Source organism: Bufo gargarizans, chromosome 6, assembly GCF_014858855.1.
Source record: "Bufo gargarizans isolate SCDJY-AF-19 chromosome 6, ASM1485885v1, whole genome shotgun sequence".
Taxonomy (NCBI): Eukaryota; Metazoa; Chordata; class Amphibia; order Anura; family Bufonidae; genus Bufo; species Bufo gargarizans.
Genome location: NC_058085.1, coordinates 53742549 through 53763968, shown reverse-complemented (window position 1 = coordinate 53763968; position 21420 = coordinate 53742549). Strand labels below are relative to the sequence as shown.

Genomic DNA, 21420 nt, shown 5'->3' with positions numbered 1-21420 from the left:
AATACCACTATCCCTCCCCCTTTATCGGCCGGCTTAATTATTATTTGGTTATTTTGTTCTAAACTCTTCAAAGACTCTTTTTTTCTTTTTTGCTCAAATTATTATATTTCATGCCCCTTGTATCTATTTGATCAAGTCCCTTCAGAACCCCTTGTTTAAAAGCCTCAATGCATTCATTTTCTTTGTTATCTGGGTAGAAGGTAGATGTATTCCTTAGGTCTGTGTAAATCCCTGTTCCATCTGTTTGGGGATTCTTAATAGGGTTACTTGTAAGATATTTACGAATGTTCAATTTTCTGATGAAACGATGTAGGTCCAAGTAGGTCTCAAACTTGTTACCCCAATAAGTGGGGGCAAACTTGAGACCCTTATTGAGGACCGACCGCTCATCAGACGATAGAACATGAGAACTTAGGTTGTATATTCCTAATGATTCCCTCTGCCCTTCTTTGCATCGGGGCTTATTGTGTCTCTTTCCTCCCCTGTTGCCTCTGTTTCTCTTTTTTTCTTTCTGGGTGTATCGTCCTTCTTTTGTGGTATTTGTGGTGTTTTTCCATTTATTGACTTGTGTGGAAAATTTTCATCATGGACACTATTGTCAATTCTCTCATTAGGGTAGGCTCGTGCCTCTTTCTTATTACTCATATCCATTTGATTTTCATATTGGTTATTGGCCTTAGGGGAACCTAATATATCAGAATGAAAATTATCCTAATAAAAGAGTGGATGGACCAAGGGGGAATGGTTCCCCTAAGGCCAATAACCAATATGAAAATCAAATGGATATGAGTAATAAGAAAGAGGCACGAGCCTACCCTAATGAGAGAATTGACAATAGTGTCCATGATGAAAATTTTCCACACAAGTCAATAAATGGAAAAACACCACAAATACCACAAAAGAAGGACGATACACCCAGAAAGAAAAAAAGAGAAACAGAGGCAACAGGGGAGGAAAGAGACACAATAAGCCCCGATGCAAAGAAGGGCAGAGGGAATCATTAGGAATATACAACCTAAGTTCTCATGTTCTATCGTCTGATGAGCGGTCGGTCCTCAATAAGGGTCTCGAGTTTGCCCCCACTTATTGGGGTAACAAGTTTGAGACCTACTTGGACCTACATCGTTTCATCAGAAAATTGAACATTCGTAAATATCTTACAAGTAACCCTATTAAGAATCCCCAAACAGATGGAACAGGGATTTACACAGACCTAAGGAATAAATCTACCTTCTACCCAGATAACAAAGAAAATGAATGCATTGAGGCTTTTAAACAAGGGGTTCTGAAGGGACTTGATCAAATAGATACAAGGGGCATGAAATATAATAATTTGAGCAAAAAAGAGTCTTTGAAGAGTTTAGAACAAAATAACCAAATCATAATTAAGCCGGCCGATAAAGGGGGAGGGATAGTGGTATTAAATATAGCAGATTACAATGCTGAAATGCAAAGAATTTTGAGTGATGTTAATACATATAGGAGACTAAAAAAAGATCCGGTCAGTGATTATAAGAAGGAATTAAAAATACTTCTAGATAGAGGGCTAGCTCTAGGTGTCCTTAATCAGAAGGAACATCAATATCTGAATAACTTATATCCTAAAACTCCAACCATTTATTATTTGCCAAAGGTACACAAGGATGCAGAGCGCCCCCCAGGTAGACCGATAGTCTCTGGGATCGACTCAATTACCAGCCGTGTATCTGAATATATAGATATTTTTTTACAACGTTTTGTTACCACCACCCCCTATTATCTGAGAGATACAGGGCATGTTTTGGAACTGTTAAAGGCTTTTGATAAATTCCCAGAAAATACCCTTTTAATGACACTTGATGTCACATCATTATATACTATAATACCCAATAATATTGGTATAGATGCGGTTAGGTTTTATTTGGATAGTGACGAACGAATGAGTGAGGCTCACAAAGCATTTATCCTGGATTGTATACGGTTTTGTTTGGGACACAATTATTTTTGGTACGACGATTATTATTATTTACAAGTTTCTGGTGTGGCGATGGGTGCGAAATTCGCACCTAGTTTTGTGAATCTTTTTATGTCATATTGGGAACATTTTACCATCTCCCCTGCCCTAAGAAGAAACACTGAGGGCGGCAGTCTCCAGTTTTGGAGGAGATATATTGATGACTGCATTGGCATTTGGTATGGCACAGAAGAGGGACTGTTGGATTTCATTTCGCATTTGAATTTAAACGAATGGAATATAAAATTCACGGAAGATATTAGCAAAACCGTTATTCATTTTTTAGACCTTGAAATCAGACTAGAGGAGAATAAAATCGTAACCAAAACCTATTTTAAACCAACTGACCGTAATGGGTACATTGAAAGCAGTAGTTGTCACTATAAGCCTTGGTTATGTAATGTACCGAAAGGCCAACTAAAACGCATTAGAAGAAATTGTACCAATATTAAAGACTATGACAATCAAAGTAATATTATCATAGATCGGTTCATTGAAAAGGGATATAAAAAAGAAATATTATATGAGCAAAGGGAAGAAATAAAATTAGATAATGATGTGTTAATAAATAAAAATAATGATTCAAAGGAACAGAAAGAAATCATGAGGGATAAATATCAATTTGCTTTTTCTACTTCTTATTCTGCTATTTGCCCCCAAATTAGAAAGATCATACATCAGAACTGGAATGTTCTGAAGAATGACCGTACTATTGGAGATCTTATCCCCAAGAAACCACCATTTATTTATAAAAGAGCCCCCACTGTTAGGAATCGTATTATACATAGTTTTGTGAAGGAGGTTCCCAGTACTATTAAATCCTGCAGTGTGTTCACATGGTGCGGCTTTTGCCCTTGTTGTAAGAACCGCTCTAGGGACGAAAAGAAAAAATCAAAAATAAAAGAGATTGTGTCTACCTCCAATGCAACTGTCTTAAAAATTAAAGGTAACATTTCTTGTGAAACTAAGGGGGTCATCTATATGTTGGAATGCCCTTGCGGGCTCCAATATATAGGTAGGACTTTAAGGAAGCTCAAAGTAAGGGTGGCAGAGCATATTAGAAATATTAAAAAGGGTTTGGAGACGCATAGTGTTTCTGCCCATTTCAAGAGAGTGCATCAGAAAGACCCCAGTGGTTTGAAATTTTGTGGTATTGAATTGGTTAAACAACATTGGCGAGGAGGTAATCCCGCAACACAAATGAATAAAATAGAAGCGAAATGGATTTTTGAGATGGGCACTTTACAACCGCGAGGGTTGAATATTGAGTGGGATATTAAATCAGTCTGTATGGCTTGATCCATATGATATCTATATTTCCGTTTTATATATACATTTTTTATATATTGAATTTTATACCTTGAACATTTTATATGTCTATTTATATTTATATATGATTTTATATTTATATGTGATTGTTATTTGTGATTTTGAATGCACCTTTTATAGTTTGAATAGCCGACATTGTGATTGACATGTGACTGATTACGGAAGTCCGTTTCAGTTCCGGGGTGGGAGAGTACTTTCACTCGTGGTTTGCAGCGGTCAGTATACCGCAGCCCCTGACGAAGCGAACAGCGAAACCCGGGTCGGGCCTTTTTTATGTGCAAGTTTTAAACTTCCTGATTGTAAGTATAATAAAATCCTTACTATTGAAGATACCGAGGGTACTGCACCATCTGTCTTTATTCCTTTGAAGGTTCGGTGTTTGGATTTAGAGGCTGGATACTCAGCACGAGATCTGTGGATTAGCAGGAGGTGTCTGTGGATGAATTACTGACATTTTCCAGCAGCATTCACCTCTCATTTGGGTCCGTAACTTGGTCATTTATATAAGATCAGATATGCTACTTACGGATCAGTAGCAGGGGAACTGTTTAAACATCTTATGAACATCCTGGTCCAGTGAACTTTCCATCTTCATCAACTGGACAATTTACCGGATTTTTTCCCTATATTTGCAGGAGAGACTCACTGACATTTACTTTGTATTTAGAGCGCGGTTCCCGCATCCTTTAACTTTACCATACTTTTGGAGTTTGAAGTGTTCTTTAGGACCTATTTTAGGCCAGTTTTTCAGTTTCTCTCTAAAAGCTCTTTGTACTAAGAAAGGATGACCATATCTTGCATGCAACTTTTCCCAAGCTTGTTTGTAGGCTTCTCCGTCTTTTCTATAGAATTTACCTTCAAGAACTTCCTTTGCTTCACCACCAAGATATCTCTGAAGGCAGAATAACTCATCTATTGGACTGAAGCAATGATGCTCAATGATCATTTCAAAACTTTCCTTTCACTCTATGAACGTCAGTATATTTCCTGAAAATACAGTGGGTTCCAGCACGGGAAGTCTAGCAAGGACTGTTTTCTGTTGTCCTGTTGGGACAATAGTTGTAACACTCTCATAAGCATTGCCACTAGGAATAGAATCATCCGGTTCTATTTTCTCACTTACTTCTGAATTAGGTGAGTCCTTTTCTTTATCTTTTCTGGCAGAGAGAGGGAGAATTAACACACCTTTTTCCTAACACTGGACTAGGCCTCTCTTTGTTTTTATGATCAGGGATGGAAGGATAATAACTTATTTCTTCACTACATGCTGGAGATTTACTTCCATTCTCCTGGGCATATGAAGGAAAGTAGGAGTCTGTTTCTTCAGATTTGAACCTATGACTACTCTGACTCATATCCTCCTCATGTAGTCTGAGTCTGGCTTCTATGATCTTAACTTCTTTCTGCCTTTTAAGACTTTTCATCTGTTGGCGCTGTGCCTCGATTTCAGCTTCCATTTGATGGCACTGTGCCTCAATTTCAGCTTCCATCTGATGGCATTGTGCATCCCTTTCAGCTATCCGTTGGCGCTGCCCCTCGATGGCAGCTTCCATCTCAATTTCTGCTTTTTTGACAGCAAGTTGTTCAGCTAATTCCTTTCTTTTGGCTGAAGTATTTGAGGACTGATATATGGTGGCACTTCTGCTAGCGAAGGAAGTCACACTTAAGATTGTGGTTCCCCCTAAGGACCTAGCATAGTCTCTCATAAAAAGCGCATTCATTCTACTTCTTGCTTTAACTTCATCATAGTTTTCTGCAAATGATAGTTCTCTCATGAGCTTTACTAAATCTTTAGTGACCGCAGTACATGTTTACATGTTCCTTCCAATGTCCTGGGAAGGCGTCGTTAGCGATCGCAGGTTGACATATGCTGCCATAAGCTCTGATTCAGATTCTTCTATCGTCTCTACCATCTCACTCAAGTTCCCTTTTATACTTTCCTGTTTTAACTTTCCACGAATGCTTTTAATTTATAATTTCCACTTCTCATACATTCTGGTGATTTTTTTCCTTTGAATGTTGCTTCTTGCTCCAAATTTTCCAGTATCTTTGGGGTCGGTTTTCTGGCATGTGATGAACGTGTGATGAACGTCTTAGTTCATCTGTTTGGGCTATATTTGTTTGAGGCAAGACTAATGCTGCATCAGACTCTTCTACCTCAGACAGGTTCCCTTGCTCTTCCCTCTCTACTCTATCTATCTTTGTATGCTCTAACAGTGGCATGGTAATATTAGGTTCAGACATTTGAATTTAAATGCTATAACAATCAATATGAATGTTACGATCCCCTCGGCTGGAGAGAGTAAAACCACAGTTTAGAAGAACTCCCCTCCCCCCCACACAAAAAATGAGACCAAGCTCTGTGTTGAGGGTAAAACAGTGGACAGCCAGAGCTGTGTGTTTATTGTTCTTATATACACATTCTTACACATTAGTACCACCCACAGGGTTTTGTAAGACAACCAGTAACGACGTGCAATACATTCAGACACTCCCACACAAAATCCTTCCCTCTGTCTGTGATACAATTACCTTACACAATGGGTTAATGTAATTATCACAGGCAGGAGGATACACAGTTTTACACAATGTCTTTTGTCCTGGAGACAATTGGGAAGTAATCCAATTTATCTCCAAGGGCAGAGGCAAAACTCCATTAGCCACATGGTAGCAAAAGACAATCAAAGACATAAGAATATTTAACTGTGCAGCTATTGCATAAAACATAGACATTTAACATATCCCCAGATAGCTCCGGTCTGAGTGCATATTATTAGGTGAATGGCACTCAGACTACACGAATACAGTTCAATTGCCATGGAGCCAAATTCTTTCACATAATCTTTCAAGGGGAAAATCAAGGGTTTTAACATGGTGCCATTGTCTAAAGGAAGCAGGCGGGCAACCAGGCTTCTCCAATGCAATGTAGTGAGATTGGTCTGGTCACAACGAATATTAAGAGTCATTTCACTTTAAATGCAATACTGACAAATGCAGAAATAAGTGACTTTCACTCTAAATACAACAGCGATAAATTCAGGCAATAAATGACTTTCACTTTAAATGCTTTAGAGTCCGTGTAAAGTCTCTTATTTCTGAACACAAAAAAAATGTCTCTTTATGCCAAAGCCTATATGCAATGATAAGTAATAAAAGGAAAGCTCTGACCTTATTCTGAAGAGCAGAATACTGCGATCTAAAGGTTGCTGGAACAAATGTCTGTCTTAAAGGAGACTTGCCTTTTCTTGATGTGATGCGATGCTCTGCGCTGACTTGCGATGCTCTGTGCAGACTTGCGATGCTCTGCACTGAGTTGCGATGCTCTGTGCAGATTTGCAATGCTTTGTGATGACTTGCGATGATCTGTGATGACTTGCGATGCGCTGGCTTGGATACTCTGCTGCGGGCTTTTGGCCTAGTGGCGGAAAACTAGCTGACTGCAGTACATGGTCTCTCCGTGGATAGTGGTGCAGTCACTCTAGCTCTGGACTTTGGCCTCCCACCATGCGTCTCTTTCTCTCTCTGGGGATCGAAGGAGGGTTGGCGCTCTTTCTCTGACTATCTTGCCTTTGCCGTTCTGCCACTTTAAGATTTGGCTGCAGTTTGACTAATTCACATGTTCTATGGCTTTTATGGCAGCTCCGCTGAGGTGCCTTTGCTTGCTCACTCAGGGAACAGTTGCTGCACATCGGTATATGCTGGGGCTCCACTGCTCTAACATGCTCTTTTCTGTGCAAGTTGAGGAGCGCTATTGCTTCGTCCTCTGAGGGTTACAGTTCCACTGTGGCAGGCACAGCACTATAAAGTGCCTTCTGCGCTGTGGCATTAGAAGAATTTTGGTGTCTCTGACTTTTAGTCTAACCAGACTGTCTATTACTCTGTAATTCCTCTAGCGCTGTTCTATGGAAACAGTAGGTTTACTGAGCACACCAAATGCTTCAAATAACTTCTTTATTAACTTCAACTTTTCTTCATATATAACACTGCCGCCTCCACAGCAGATAGTCCACGTACATAACACGTGTTGAAAAACGTAATGATGGATATACTTCTCTCTTGAGTATCTGTACTCTCACTTTAAGTTAATTAAGCACTTTATGATCTCTCTGAGAGGTATATCTGAGGGCTAACTAATAGTTCACTTGCACTATGCAGTTCGCAGTGACTATTTGCAGATTGGTTGAGTATGATCTGGTATGGTTGCAATTGTAGTTTGGATTGCAATATGGAATTTGAATTTGTATGTGAACTTTGTAGTTTGCAATTGGTGGAACTGTAAGTAAATACATATATATCTAGTTCAGTATACAGTTCTAAACACAATACTAACAATATGAACATTTTATAACTTATGTTTTAAATACCTATATTGGCCTCTTGTTCCCATAAAACTCAGCTCTCAGTGGAATGAATGTCTATTCAGCTCCTGTCTCTAGTGAATAATAATTCTAGCAGCAGGAGCTGGGGGATTTCCTAGACAGGCTGTGTGTGAGGCTGGCTGTGATTTGTGAAAACATTTGCTTTGTGAGAAGCTGGCTGTGATTGGTCTAGACTTCTGCCCAGTAACAACAGATTAACACTATGCTTTCTGTTGTTTCTGCTGTGTCACTGCTTACCTTACATTACAAAATGAATCTTAAAGGCATATTATCTTTTTCTGCTTCTGTGAACACAAAATATAACAGTAATATGACATCCAAAACATGATGTCACAGTAAATAACTCTGCATTTGTTTTTAACACATAAACATAGGAACTGTATTAAGGCTATTGGCAGGTTTAGCTGTATACACATATAAGCTATACTATCAACCTAGGACAGGTCTTAGCTGGCCAGCTACAGTATCTGCAAACAAGAAGTGTGTTTACAACACATATGCATCACAAATAATTACAACATGAATGTCCAGTTAACTGGTGCCTCCACAAAACATTTCCTCTTCCTTTGATGGCAACAATTTTAGCCTGTCATTGCAACCATGTCCTCTCTGTACAGTTGCAGCATAGTACTGTTCTACTTAAAGCACCAGCTGCCAGTGCAGCTCGCTGTGAGGAGTGGGAGCAGAGTATGGGGGTGGTAGTGGTTCTGGCTTTTACAGTAAATCAGTGGCTTCTTTCACACTTTTGCTCCCTAGAGCTCTGCAGTGAAGGGACGGCGCACTCATCCTTCCCCTGGGGCACACCGGATGTTGCTGCTCCTAACTAATGTTAGTCGGGTCAATCTAGATGAGTGTTTGCATGGGTGCAAGGCAGGTTGGGTAGTGTCCAATGGCTGGCGTAACCAGGCCACATGTAGCAGAATAAACTTCTCTTTACTGAAGTGCAAAATAGCAGTTGTAGTACATCCAACAATAACAAAACACATTTCCAGCTGTTCACAATGCAATTCTTCCCAGATAGCAATCTATGGATTTAGGCAAGGATGGGAGTTATGACCCTCTTTCGTCTCTATCTGTCTCAAGTCTCATGCTGCAGAATCAATGGCGGGCAATCGTACTCCTGTAATGGTGGCTGTAATACCCACTGCGGGATACAGGGTTTTAGCGATACAACTGTTCAGGTCATGTCCAGGTTAGAAGGATATCTTAACATCATCCCTCACTACAGTAAAGTCTTAACAGCTTTTGGTAGCAGGATACCTTCCTGACACCAATGCTCAGCTAAGCAGACTCTAGGTTCTCTAGTTCTCTCTTTGTCTTACACCTTCTCTGCATCTTTAGATCTTGCAGAGATCGGTAAGTCTCTGTAGCATTTTGGGCCTACAAAGAGGGAGCACAAGTCATACATTCCTCTCTCTTCCAAACACTCCCTATAAATGACTAGAGCTAGGGATGGAGCCAGTCCACACCTAACCTCCTACAAGTGCTAAGCCAGGATTGTTAACCCTGGCATTGCCATCTGAACATGGTTATCTTGGGTGCAACACACAGCATGACATAACAGTACATTACATGGCATAAAGAAATGAACAATTTGCAGACACCCCCTTGCTCCGGGGTACTGCAATTGCAAATAGCTGCTAAACGGTGATTCATTTACTACTCTTCTATCCTTCTTTATCTGCTTACCAAACCCCCATCTTTCTGCCTTTGTCCAGAGCTCTTACTTATGATAAAACTTGTTTTGTTAGAATCAATTTACTCATCCCTAGTAGGAAGACAACTGGAAGTCACTTAGAGCCCTTTTACATGGGCTGATGATCAGGATGACCGTTCATACAAACGCTCATTCCTGGTAATTGTAAAGGTTGATCTGGTGGTTGCATCTTTTATGTGACACCTAAAATCATCATTTGAGGGTAACACATCACCCTTTCTAAACAGATTTTCTGCAAAAAAAAATCTGCATCAGGGGCAAGCAATATGAGTGGTGGTCATTCATTCCAATACAAAGTGGATCATTTTGTATGTAAATGGAGCTGAATGAGCTGGCAATCATGGGGAATTCATACCATTGACCTGAGTGTCAGCCCATTTAAGTTAGCATTTTTTTTAGATTGCTGTCAGCTGAAACGTTCTGCAGACAGCAGTCCTTCCTAGCTCCTCAACAGACATGCATATCTGGCTTGACTAAACATATATTCTTAATGGGGAGAGAAAAATAATCTGCAGCCAGGCTATGGCTAAGTTTCCTTTCACAAAAGCCGACAGAGTGGGCACCGATATAGTGAGACAGTTCATTCCCCGCTCTTGGCTACATCTACATGCAGCAATCATTTACTCTTTATGGGGATGAACAATTGCTACTGCAGTGACCCAGTGGTTCACTGCTAAAGGATTAATAATGTGATTTGGTATTAAAAGGGTTAATGTTTAAGTTCAACACTTCAAAATGTTTACTGTGATGATGATTTGTGCACTAAGAGTACCAAAAAGTGATGTATAGGTAGGATATGGTTAAAACTGTCAGTCTTTAATTGGGTTGCCAGGAGACAATCTGGTCCACGCTTGCTGCTATCATTATTGTTGATCCCCATACAGATTACAGGGAGTGCAGAATTATTAGGCAAATGAGTATTTTGACCACATCATCCTCTTTATGCATGTTGTCTTACTCCAAGCTGTATAGGCTCGAAAGCCTACTACCAATTAAGAATATTAGGTGATGTGCATCTCTGTAATGAGAAGGGGTGTGGTCTAATGACATCAACACCCTATATCAGGTGTGCATAATTTTTCTTTGGCAAAATGGGTCAAAAGAAGGACTTGACAGGCTCAGAAAGGTCAAAAATAGTGAGATATCTTGCAGAGGGATGCAGCACTCTTAAAATTGCAAAGCTTCTGAAGCGTGATCATCGAACAATCAAGCGTTTCATTCAAAATAGTCAACAGGGTCGCAAGAAGCATATTGGAAAAACCAAGGCGCAAAATAACTGCCCATGAACTGAGAAAAGTCAAGCGTGCAGCTGCCAAGATGCCACTTGCCACCAGTTTGGCCATATTTCAGAGCTGCAACAGCACTGGAGTGCCCAAAAGCACAAGGTGTGCAATACTCAGAGACATGGCCAAGGTAAGAAAGGCTGAAAGACGACCAACACTGAACAAGACACACAAGCTGAAACGTCAAGACTGGGCCAAGAAATATGATGAGCTTGTGGGGCCTTTTCGGGTTGAGGATGGAGTCAAGCTCAACTCCCAGTCCTACTGCCAGTTTCTGGAAGACACCTTCTTCAAGCAGTGGTACAGGAAGAAGTCTGCATCCTTCAAGAAAAACATGATTTTCATGCAGGACAATGCTCCATCACACGCGTCCAAGTACTCCACAGCGTGGCTGGCAAGAAAGGGTATAAAAGAAGAAAATCTAATGACATGGCCTCCTTGTTCACCTGATCTGAACCCCATTGAGAACCTGTGGTCCATCATCAAATGTGAAATTTACAAGGAGGGAAAACAGTACACCTCTCTGAACAGTGTCTGGGAGGCTGTGGTTGCTGCTGCACGCAATGTTGATGGTGAACAGATCAAAACACTGACAGAATCCATGGATGGCAGGCTTTTGAGTGTCCTTGCAAAGAAAGGTGGCTATATTGGTCACTGTTTTGTTTTTGTTTTGTTTTTGAATGTCAGAAATGTATATTTGTGAATGTTGAGATGTTATATTGGTTTCACTGGTAAAAATAAATAATTGAAATAGGTATATATTTGTTTTTTGTTAAGTTGCCTAATAATTATGCACAGTAATAGTCACCTGCACACACAGATATCCCCCTAAAATAGCTAAAACGAAAAACAAACTAAAAACTACTTCCAAAAATATTCAGCTTTGATATTAATGAGTTTTTTGGGTTCATTGAGAACATGGTTGTTGTTCAATAATAAAATTAATCCTCAAAAATACAACTTGCCTAATAATTCTGCACTCCCTGTAATCATTTTTTTCGGTAACAGATTAAACAAATAGTTTAGGTGCTGCCTAAAAGACAAGATCACCCAACACCTTTGCTTATTTGTCAAGTAATTGGCAACACTTTTTTCGGGGCGAGCGATCATAGAAAAACTTGTTTCCAAGAATTGGCCAGATCTTCAAGCTCTGTAAAAGGGTATTTATCTTACATGAAAACAAAAAGAAAGGGCATGTTGAAGCTCAGTTGCCTGATCCCCATGTTCCCCAACATCTGCCTCTGGGGAACGTCAGGAGGCACATGAAATTGTCGACACAGCCATCCACCCAACCAAAATCAAAGGTATGGATATAGGCTTGTACCGCTATCTGATGTTCTCTAAACTAGATTTTGACCTGACATGTAGTGACCGGTTTCCCTGACTACCTCTTGGAGTTAAGAAGAATATAAACTCCAGTTTTTGTGATTAGATAAGTTGTATTTAATAGGAAATGCAGCAAATCATATATGCGTGACGTTTCGGCCACAATCCAGCCTTCATCAGACTGAAACCACTTTGGGAGCTGTTCAGATCACGGGCGCAAGTTTAGTAGATGCAGATTACGTGCTGCTGGTAGTAATAATAGCGCCTGCATCTACTATAGTAATCTGCATCTACTAAACTTGCGCCTGCGATCTGAACAGCTCCCAAAGCGGTACCAGTCTGATAAAGGCCGGATTGTGGCCGAAACGTCACGCATATACGATTTACCGCATTTCCTATTAAATGCAACTTATCTAATCGCAAAAACTGGAGTTTATATTCTTCTTGACACTACGGGGTGGGAACCCAACTTCCAGTAGCGTATCTATATAAGAGTGCCACAAAGTTTTCTCTTCAATACCTCTTGGAGTTGTCACACAGGACTGTGCTCCGCCTAAATATTGTTACATGATCCTTGGCTTGTTTCACTATGCTCCTGTCTACTCCACATTGCTCTTTTCTTTATCAGTACCACTAACCTGTCCAGGTGTTTTCTGGCTCTATCTTTTATGGATCAGCTGTTTGCAGACCGCAAAAAGACAATGCCCGTGTGCTTGAGGCATTAGCTTGAAATTATCCAGGGGAACATTGGACTAGCTTAGTTCTGAAGTTCTGGCGCCAGGTGAGGGTCCAATCAGTGAATTGTCATTTTTTGCTCAAAGTCTGCACAGATGGGTCGGAGTTACCTAGATGATCCATTATGTCATTGAATATTTATCGGCAGTGTCTTAATGTCCGTTTATTTTCGTTTTATTGATTTAGGCATCATAGGTACCAATGGGGAGCACTGGAGACACACAAGACGATTTGCTATCACGACATTAAGAAATTTTGGAATGGGAAAACGATCAATGGAGCAAAGAGTGCAAGAAGAAGCTGAGCACCTTATCAAGGCTATAGAAGCTACACGTGGTAAGATCACCATAGGTATCTGCTCAAGGTGTTTCTCTTTCCATTACAATCAGCTTACCTGGTCCAATGGCAACTTCTCTCTATATCTAGTCATCATTGACACTCATCCATAGATTTTTCATCTGGTGAAACATTTGTAAATTAGGAAGGGGTATAAGCAAATTTGTATATGTATCAGGATGGGTATAGCTAAAAGATGGGCAACAGAAGCATGGTAAGACGGTCCATAAGTTGGCAACAAGACAGATATATGGTACCAAGGTTAAACTGAAGAGTCGTCAGTAGAGCCAATGGTCTGGTACGGTGCCTTGCAGCAATAGGGTTCCTTATTTGATCCGACCAAGGACAACATCTGCATGGCGTTCTCCAAATGTTTGCGTAGGTTTCCTCTGGATACTACAGTTTCCTCCAACACTCCAAAGACATACAGAAAGGGAACTTACTGTAGATTGTGAGCCCCATTGAGAACGGCAAGTGATGACAGTATCTGACAATCACTGCTAAGTATGTCAGCGCTATAGACATGAGCAAAATAAATAAGTAAGGAGGTGGAGCAGGGTAGAGTATGTGGTACCATCGGTGGAAATTCAGGGGAGCAGTGGGTTGAGACAACAGAGATCTAGCAGAGCGAAATAGACAGTGATGCAGAAGTAAAAAAAATAATAATAAAAAAGCGGTCAATATATGAAGGTTTTGAGATATTGCATTACACTATGGCTGATAAAGATAACTTAATAGTGCTATAAAATTATTTGTCTATAAACATTCACAATATGAGCCTTGCCATTTCCGCCAGAATGCTAGATGATTTATAAAATGTTTGGCAACAATTAGAATGATTAAGACTCCAGCACTCACTTATTTTGAAGTGTCAAGTTCTCCGTCTTTATTTCACAAGTTTTCACAGACAATACAGGGCTCAAATTCTCTCTGATGCAGGCTGTTGACGCATTTTGAAAGGTTCTTATTCATTCTTATAAAACGTTTGCTTTGTTTCCAGGTGAAGCATTTAACCCTCAAGCAGTTCTTGGACGTGCGGTGAACAATGTTATCAATCTAGTTGTGTTTGGCAGAAGATGGGACTATGAGGACGAGACATTCCTGAAGCTCCTAGAAATCACAAATAATCTGTTTAACTTTGTCCGGGCTCCTCTAGGAGTGGTCAGTGCCATTGTTTCTTTATACCGAAAGACAAACTGAGCCTTCCAGCTTTGGCTTATAATCAAGTATAGTATGTGTTCTTATTGGTGGCCATGATGGGGTCCATTGGTAATACACAAACTGGTTTAGATGTGAGTGTATCCCACTTGTCTTAAATGCTACCTATAGGCACTAGTTCAACTAGTTAGGTTATATCCAGAGGCGGTGACCTCGTGGGCACTTGGGAATCACTTGGGGAACCCACTCGATTTATGCACTGAACTTCTTTTTTCACTCATTTGAATGCACTCACCCCTTTAGCCTGTTCTTTTAATGATATGCTGCCAGCCATACTGTACTTGCCAGTTGATTTTCTAAGATTGTGATGTCATTATAGGCATCCATGCAGGGGGATATGTCTAGGGCAGTGATGGTGAACCTTTTAGAGACCGAGTGCCCAAACTGCAAACCAGAACCCACTTTTTTATCGCAAAGTGCCAACACTGCAATGTAACTATATGAATGAATTATATCTTCCATGTACTTCATCACTATAATAGCCGCCTAATTCAGTGCGCTGCCTGTGCTGTTCATAGTACCCCTTGCGCTGCTTAATGGTAGCAAAAGTCTAAGGCATATTGGTACACCATAGACTTTTTCCAGGGTGCGGGTGCCCACAGAGAGGGCTCTGAGTGCCGCCTCTGGCACCTGTGCCATAGGTTCACCATCACTGGTCTAGGGGGATATGAGGTTCTTCACTACCCTGAAATTTAACTCCTCCTTTAGGTAACCAAACCTTGAATGAGCTCTTTGAAATCCTTAGACACCAGTGGGAAAGCACTTGACCCTGACCCTTGTTGCAAGGCATTAAGATTGAGAAGTTTGGGGACTAATTAGGGACCCTTCCCCTTTCGGAAAGGGCTTATGATAGACCACATCTGAGTGAGCACCTTTTTAGTTCCACTTGAGTGAAAAAGGCACAATTTCAAAGAGAAGAATTGATTAAGGGTCCGCAAATGGGTCTGCATCCGTTCCGCAACATCGGGTATGGGTGCGGACTCATTTATTCTCTATGGGGCCAGAGGAGATGCGGAGAACACACTATGTGCTCTCCGCATCCGCATTTCCGGAGTGTGGCCCCGAACTTCCACAATTGCGGACAATAGGCAGTTCTATGGGGGATGCCGTCCGGATGTATTGCAGATCCGCAATACACTATGGACGTGTGAATGGACCCTTAAGGGGTTTTCCAAGATTTTAATATTGTGTCATATCCTTAGATATCGTACAAGTGAGTTGAAGAGAGCTGTAGTAACCAGGCACAGCCACTACAGTGTGTACAGAGAGGTGCCTAGTTCTGGTGCACTGCGACATCTGCAATAAGCTGATTTGCTGTTGCGCCAGAAGTCGGATCCCCCCCAGTTGATGAGCTTTTCAAAGTACACAGTGGTGCTTTAAAAATTTGGTGAACCCTTCAGAAGTCTGAAAAGTAGATAAGGATAACCAAGTCAAAAATATTACACTTGATAATTTATTGATTGATCCAATATCACATGTCTGTGAGTGTTAAAAGTATGTGAACCTTTAGGATTGGAAGATAATTTGAATTAGAGTCTGGTGTTTTCAATCAATGGGATGACAAGCAGGAGTGAGGGAAAGAGCTATTATATTTAAATAACAGTGATCTGTTAAAGTCTGGTCTTGAAAACATGTTTGTAAAAATGTATGAACAAAGAAGATTTCTGAGAACGTCAAAAGAAGAGTTGCTGATGCTTATCAGGCTGGAAAAGGTTACAAAATCATCGCTAGGCATGGTACAGGCTCTCCTTAAAATGACCAGCTGTGTATAGAGACTTAGTGGCAATGCTCCATGGGAAAGTAATATGTAAAGTGGAAGTGCCTCCCCATGAGTCAAAGTCTGAATTTTTAACAAGCCTTGGGACTTGACAAGTGAAAATGGCCAAGCCAAATATTAGTTTGCAGACAGCCATTTCAGTGTAAAACCATCTCTAAAAAGTTTGGCTATGACCAGCCCACAGTCAGAGAGATTCAAAGATCACACCAAGAGCAAGGTGTGTAATAGTCTGTGGGGTCACAAAGAATCCCAAGGTAGTGTTTTGGATCTGGTCAAGATACCAGGTAGATTTATGTACTGCTGCAAATAAGTAGAAATTCGTCTTGCACAGAGAAATCAAACTCTCACCCAATTGGAGTCAAAGCAAATCTCTACTTTATTGTAAGTGTTCACACAGAATATATCCCCCCCGGTGGGAGGTGACTAAATGTGGTGCATTTTTATTGGTTACTATTACTAGGAAGCAATAGCAAGCATTCAATGGGTTAATCTTACACTTAATTTTCATCAGGCTGACTTAAGAAATCACCTAACAGCGCAGCTCCGCAGCCCCCTCATGACATGTACCTTGGGCTTTGGAATGCGCTCCTTCCCCCCTCCCATCTTCAAGATAGTGTGAAAGCTGAGTGCGCCTGGTGATACGTCCAGGAAGCAGGATTTTTCTACTAAGCAGTGGCTTAGCAGTGTATATAGAACAAGCAAGTATCTATACTGTTTCAGTAGTCCATAACAGTTCCCCCTTGGAAACTTGATTGTTGGCTATCCCTAAAGTCTAACGCATTCACTGGGCATACCCTTCGTATCCTCTTTACCTGCAGTTGTGACACCTTATCTCTAATAGTTAAGGTCCTGGTTTCAGGGCTTATGGTAGTACCCCGGTATTCATCTTACCCTATCTCTGCACAGCATCATAGCTGGGAGGGGTAACCGTATTGAATGGTGTTTCCTTTTGTTCTTCCTCATCGTAAAGAAGCATGATAGGTTGCTCATCAGTTTTCTTCATTCTTTTTGAAAGGCGGGTCACACAAGTAAGAACAAGCTTAAATACCATATATATCACCAATAGTATTAGGGCTACCTGTAATATTCCTTGGACAATTCCCATGAGCCAACCCCCAATACCTTTAAACCAGTTGGCGGGGTTAAGAAAGGAGAAGGTATCAGACCGCCATGTATCTTTATCAGCTTTATGTGCGTCCAGCTATTTATCCCTTAGGTCCGCCATTTTCTCTAGACCCACCTTAACTTGCAAATTACCCTGCGGGTCTATGTAATGGCAACAAGCGGGTCCCACAACCTGGCACATACCTCCATCTTTAGCTGTAGCATAGTCTAGAACTAATTTGTATACCGTAAATAAATAGATGAGGGGGCACACTCAAAAGGAAAACACTACTGGATGATGTAAATTAATTTAATAAAATTATTATAAAAACAAACCCCTAAAATACACATAAAACATATACATCAAAATATCTGAATATGAAATATGCAGCAATCAATGCATAAGAATATAACAAAAACACCAATGTCCTGCTTGGATTTGTAGATATAAATGTAGTAATCCCTGCAGTATAATTACATATCTACCCCACAAGGTAATTTGGTTGAAAATCGGTGAAAAACGGCACTGTGGCCCTTTGAAGTTGATATTAAAAAGCCCACATTATGCTGCTGCTATGGTGCCGTGATTTTAAGTAATGTTCCAATTAGGAATAGAATTGGGAATAGAATGTAGGTGCCTTTTTCCTTGAATATCAGGATTCAGTGTCCTTAGATATATAAATCCACTTAGGCTGCTAGTGGTGGCTTGGATTAGAAATCAAAGTCCGATACTTCGTTTTATGCAGAGCTGCGTATATAACCTCCCAAGTTACTTACTGGTTCTTGCCGCTGTGACTTCTTATCCTTACCCCTTCTTGCTGCGAGACTGCAGCGCTGGTATCCCAGGTGGCCGTACACGGCCGACTGTGGCGTCCCACGTGACCTGGTCTCTGGGGTTCCGGGTAGACGCTTGTCTATGACGTCACTGTTTGTGCGGCTGTAACTTTGATATTGGAGGTGAACCGATGATGTTTATAGACCGCTAGTATTTTTCAGCGATGTTTGGCGATCTGGCTGATGTTGAGGTTCCTTTCTTTGTTGGTTAGAATCCGCGCTCACTCTGATATGCCAGACGCGTTTCGAGGTATTACACCTCTTCCTCAGTGGCCACCGAGTGAGTGGATTCTCACTCCTTAAATACCGTATAGTCCCACCCATCAATCAACTCTCATATGTGTAATCTAATGAGTGGGATGGATTTGATTGCTGTTTTTCTTCCATCAAGATATAAAATAGCAAAATTTAAATTCACATTAAATAGCAATATAAATATAATTTAAAACATATTAAACACTTATATGAGTGATCTGCATGATCAAGACCTGATTTTCGAAAAAAAACGCATTGAAACCGCATCAGTGTGAATTGTGTCTCACATGCGGTTTTTGTATTTTTATATTCAGCAGGATATAATAATCCCTTTTGGAGTCAATGGACCCAAAGACGCATCCACCAATGTTGTCATTTGGTGCGTCTTTGTGCTTCCTCGTTATCAGTACCTATTTTTGAAGGGTAGCATGTGGGGGAAGCTGCCTGGTGGGGAGGGGAGACCACAGTGTCTATAACTGACTAATCTGTGGTGTCTCATCCCCACCAAGCAGCCCACCCCCTTTCACAGGAATCCGAATACCTCCATCTCCGCATTTAGCCCCCTTGGGATGATGGTATCGTACTCAAAAATTCTGCGGGATTCCTGTCTTGACATGTGAGCAATATGGTTTCCTCCTCTCCACAATTTTTTGACCCTTTCTATAGCTGTAAATTTGAGGCTGGTTGGATCACAATTGTGTTGAATCTTAAAATGTTTCGATAGGGAGTGTGTTTCTAAACCTTTCTTTATATTTGCCACATGTTCAGCTACTCTCTTTTTGAGTGTCCTTTTAGTTCTCCCTATATATTGTTTTTTACATCCACATTCCAGCAGGTATATCACGTCTGTAGAGTCGCAGGTCAAACATTCTTGTATTTCTACACTGAATGTATTTACTGTGGATGTTACCCTACTTGTTTTTTTGGGGAAGCTAGTGATTTTGCAGTTGGAGCATCTCCCACACTTGAAGAATCCATTGGTTGTCAGCCAATTTTTTTGTTTGTGTTGTTGTTGACTATCCATTTTAATTTTGACAGTTGGTGCTACTTTGCCTGCTAAGTTGTTCGCTCTTGTATATGTTATTTTTGGCACATCACTTAACAGTGGGCCAATTAATTTATCATTTAGCAGGTGTTCCCAATGTTTTCGGATGGTTCTTTCTATCATTTTATGTTGGGAACTAAACGGGAGAATGATTCTTATTTCTTCATCTCGTATTTGTGATGGACCTATCTCAAAGAAGCTCTTCCTTTCCATCTTTTTTACTTTCTCTAGAGATTTTTCTATAATCTGAATTGGATAGTCTCTTTCCACAAATTGTTGTTTCAAGCCAGTGGCTTCTTCATCAAACTTGCTATCAACCGTGCAGTTTCGCTTTAATCTGCGAAACTGGCTGGTTGGTATATTGATCAGCCATCGAGGAAGATGGCAACTAGCAAATCTGATGAAGCTATTTTTAGCCACTGGCTTGAAAAAAGTACTGCACTGTAGCTGACTACCCTTGATCCATATTTCTAAATCCAGGAATTCAACTTTTTCTTTACTGGTGATTGGACTAAATATTAAATTGTTATCATTTTTGTTTATATCACTGAGGAATAGATTGAGGGACTCAGCTGTATTGCACCAAATGAACAGGATGTCGTCAATGTACCGCCGCCACAGCACCAGATCCGTCCCCAGCCTGGGCAAGATGACTTCCTTCTCCCATTGTGCCAAAAAAAGGTTGGCATAGCTGGGGGCGAATCTGGTGCCCATGGCGGTGCCGGTACACTGCAGATAAAACTCCTGCTCAAAAGCAAAATAATTGTGAGTGAGGATATATCTTACTCCATCCAATAGAAACCCTAATTGCTCCATAGAGAGTCCTCCTCCTGACAATTGTTGGTGCAATGCCTGAATCCCCCTGGTATGTTCAATAATTGTATAGAGAGATCCGACATCAAGTGTCCCCAAGATCCACCCATCCGTCCAAGTGACCTCTTCCAAAGTTTTAATGATGTCTGTAGTGTCACGAATATACGATGGCACTTGTTTGACATAAGGTTGAAGCCACTGATCTATATATTTGGACAGATTACATGATATAGATTGAATGCCCGACACAATCGGGCGACCTGGCGGTGTATCCAGGCTTTTGTGGATCGCCCCCAGCTATGCCAACCTTTTTTTGGCACAATGGGAGAAGGAAGTCATCTTGCCCAGGCTGGGGACGGATCTGGTGCTGTGGCGGCGGTACATTGACGACATCTTGTTCATTTGGTGCAATACAGCTGAGTCCCTCAATCTATTCCTCAGTGATATAAACAAAAATGATAACAATTTAATATTCAGTCCAATCACCAGTAAAGAAAAAGTTGAATTCCTGGATTTAGAAATATGGATCAAGGGTAGTCAGCTACAGTGCAGTACTTTTTTCAAGCCAGTGGCTAAAAATAGCTTCATCAGATTTGCTAGTTGCCATCTTCCCCGATGGCTGATCAATATACCAACCAGCCAGTTTCGCAGATTAAAGCGAAACTGCACGGTTGATAGCAAGTTTGATGAAGAAGCCACTGGCTTGAAACAACAATTTGTGGAAAGAGACTATCCAATTCAGATTATAGAAAAATCTCTAGAGAAAGTAAAAAAGATGGAAAGGAAGAGCTTCTTTGAGATAGGTCCATCACAAATACGAGATGAAGAAATAAGAATCATTCTCCCGTTTAGTTCCCAACATAAAATGATAGAAAGAACCATCCGAAAACATTGGGAACACCTGCTAAATGATAAATTAATTGGCCCACTGTTAAGTGATGTGCCAAAAATAACATATACAAGAGCGAACAACTTAGCAGGCAAAGTAGCACCAACTGTCAAAATTAAAATGGATAGTCAACAACAACACAAACAAAAAAATTGGCTGACAACCAATGGATTCTTCAAGTGTGGGAGATGCTCCAACTGCAAAATCACTAGCTTCCCCAAAAAAACAAGTAGGGTAACATCCACAGTAAATACATTCAGTGTAGAAATACAAGAATGTTTGACCTGCGACTCTACAGACGTGATATACCTGCTGGAATGTGGATGTAAAAAACAATATATAGGGAGAACTAAAAGGACACTCAAAAAGAGAGTAGCTGAACATGTG

At 40.7% G+C, this 21420-nt stretch overlaps 1 protein-coding gene across 1 annotated transcript in view; it reads left to right on the top strand.

Moving 5' to 3' along the window:
- Positions 1-21420, top strand: part of LOC122940043 (cytochrome P450 2A10-like) — a 76831-nt gene that overhangs the window by 24573 nt on the left and 30838 nt on the right. The window contains exons 4-5 of the mRNA XM_044296343.1: positions 12949-13098; positions 14099-14259. Coding sequence (XP_044152278.1) covers positions 12949-13098; positions 14099-14259 — 311 coding nt within the window. The remainder of the gene's footprint in view (positions 1-12948; positions 13099-14098; positions 14260-21420) is intronic.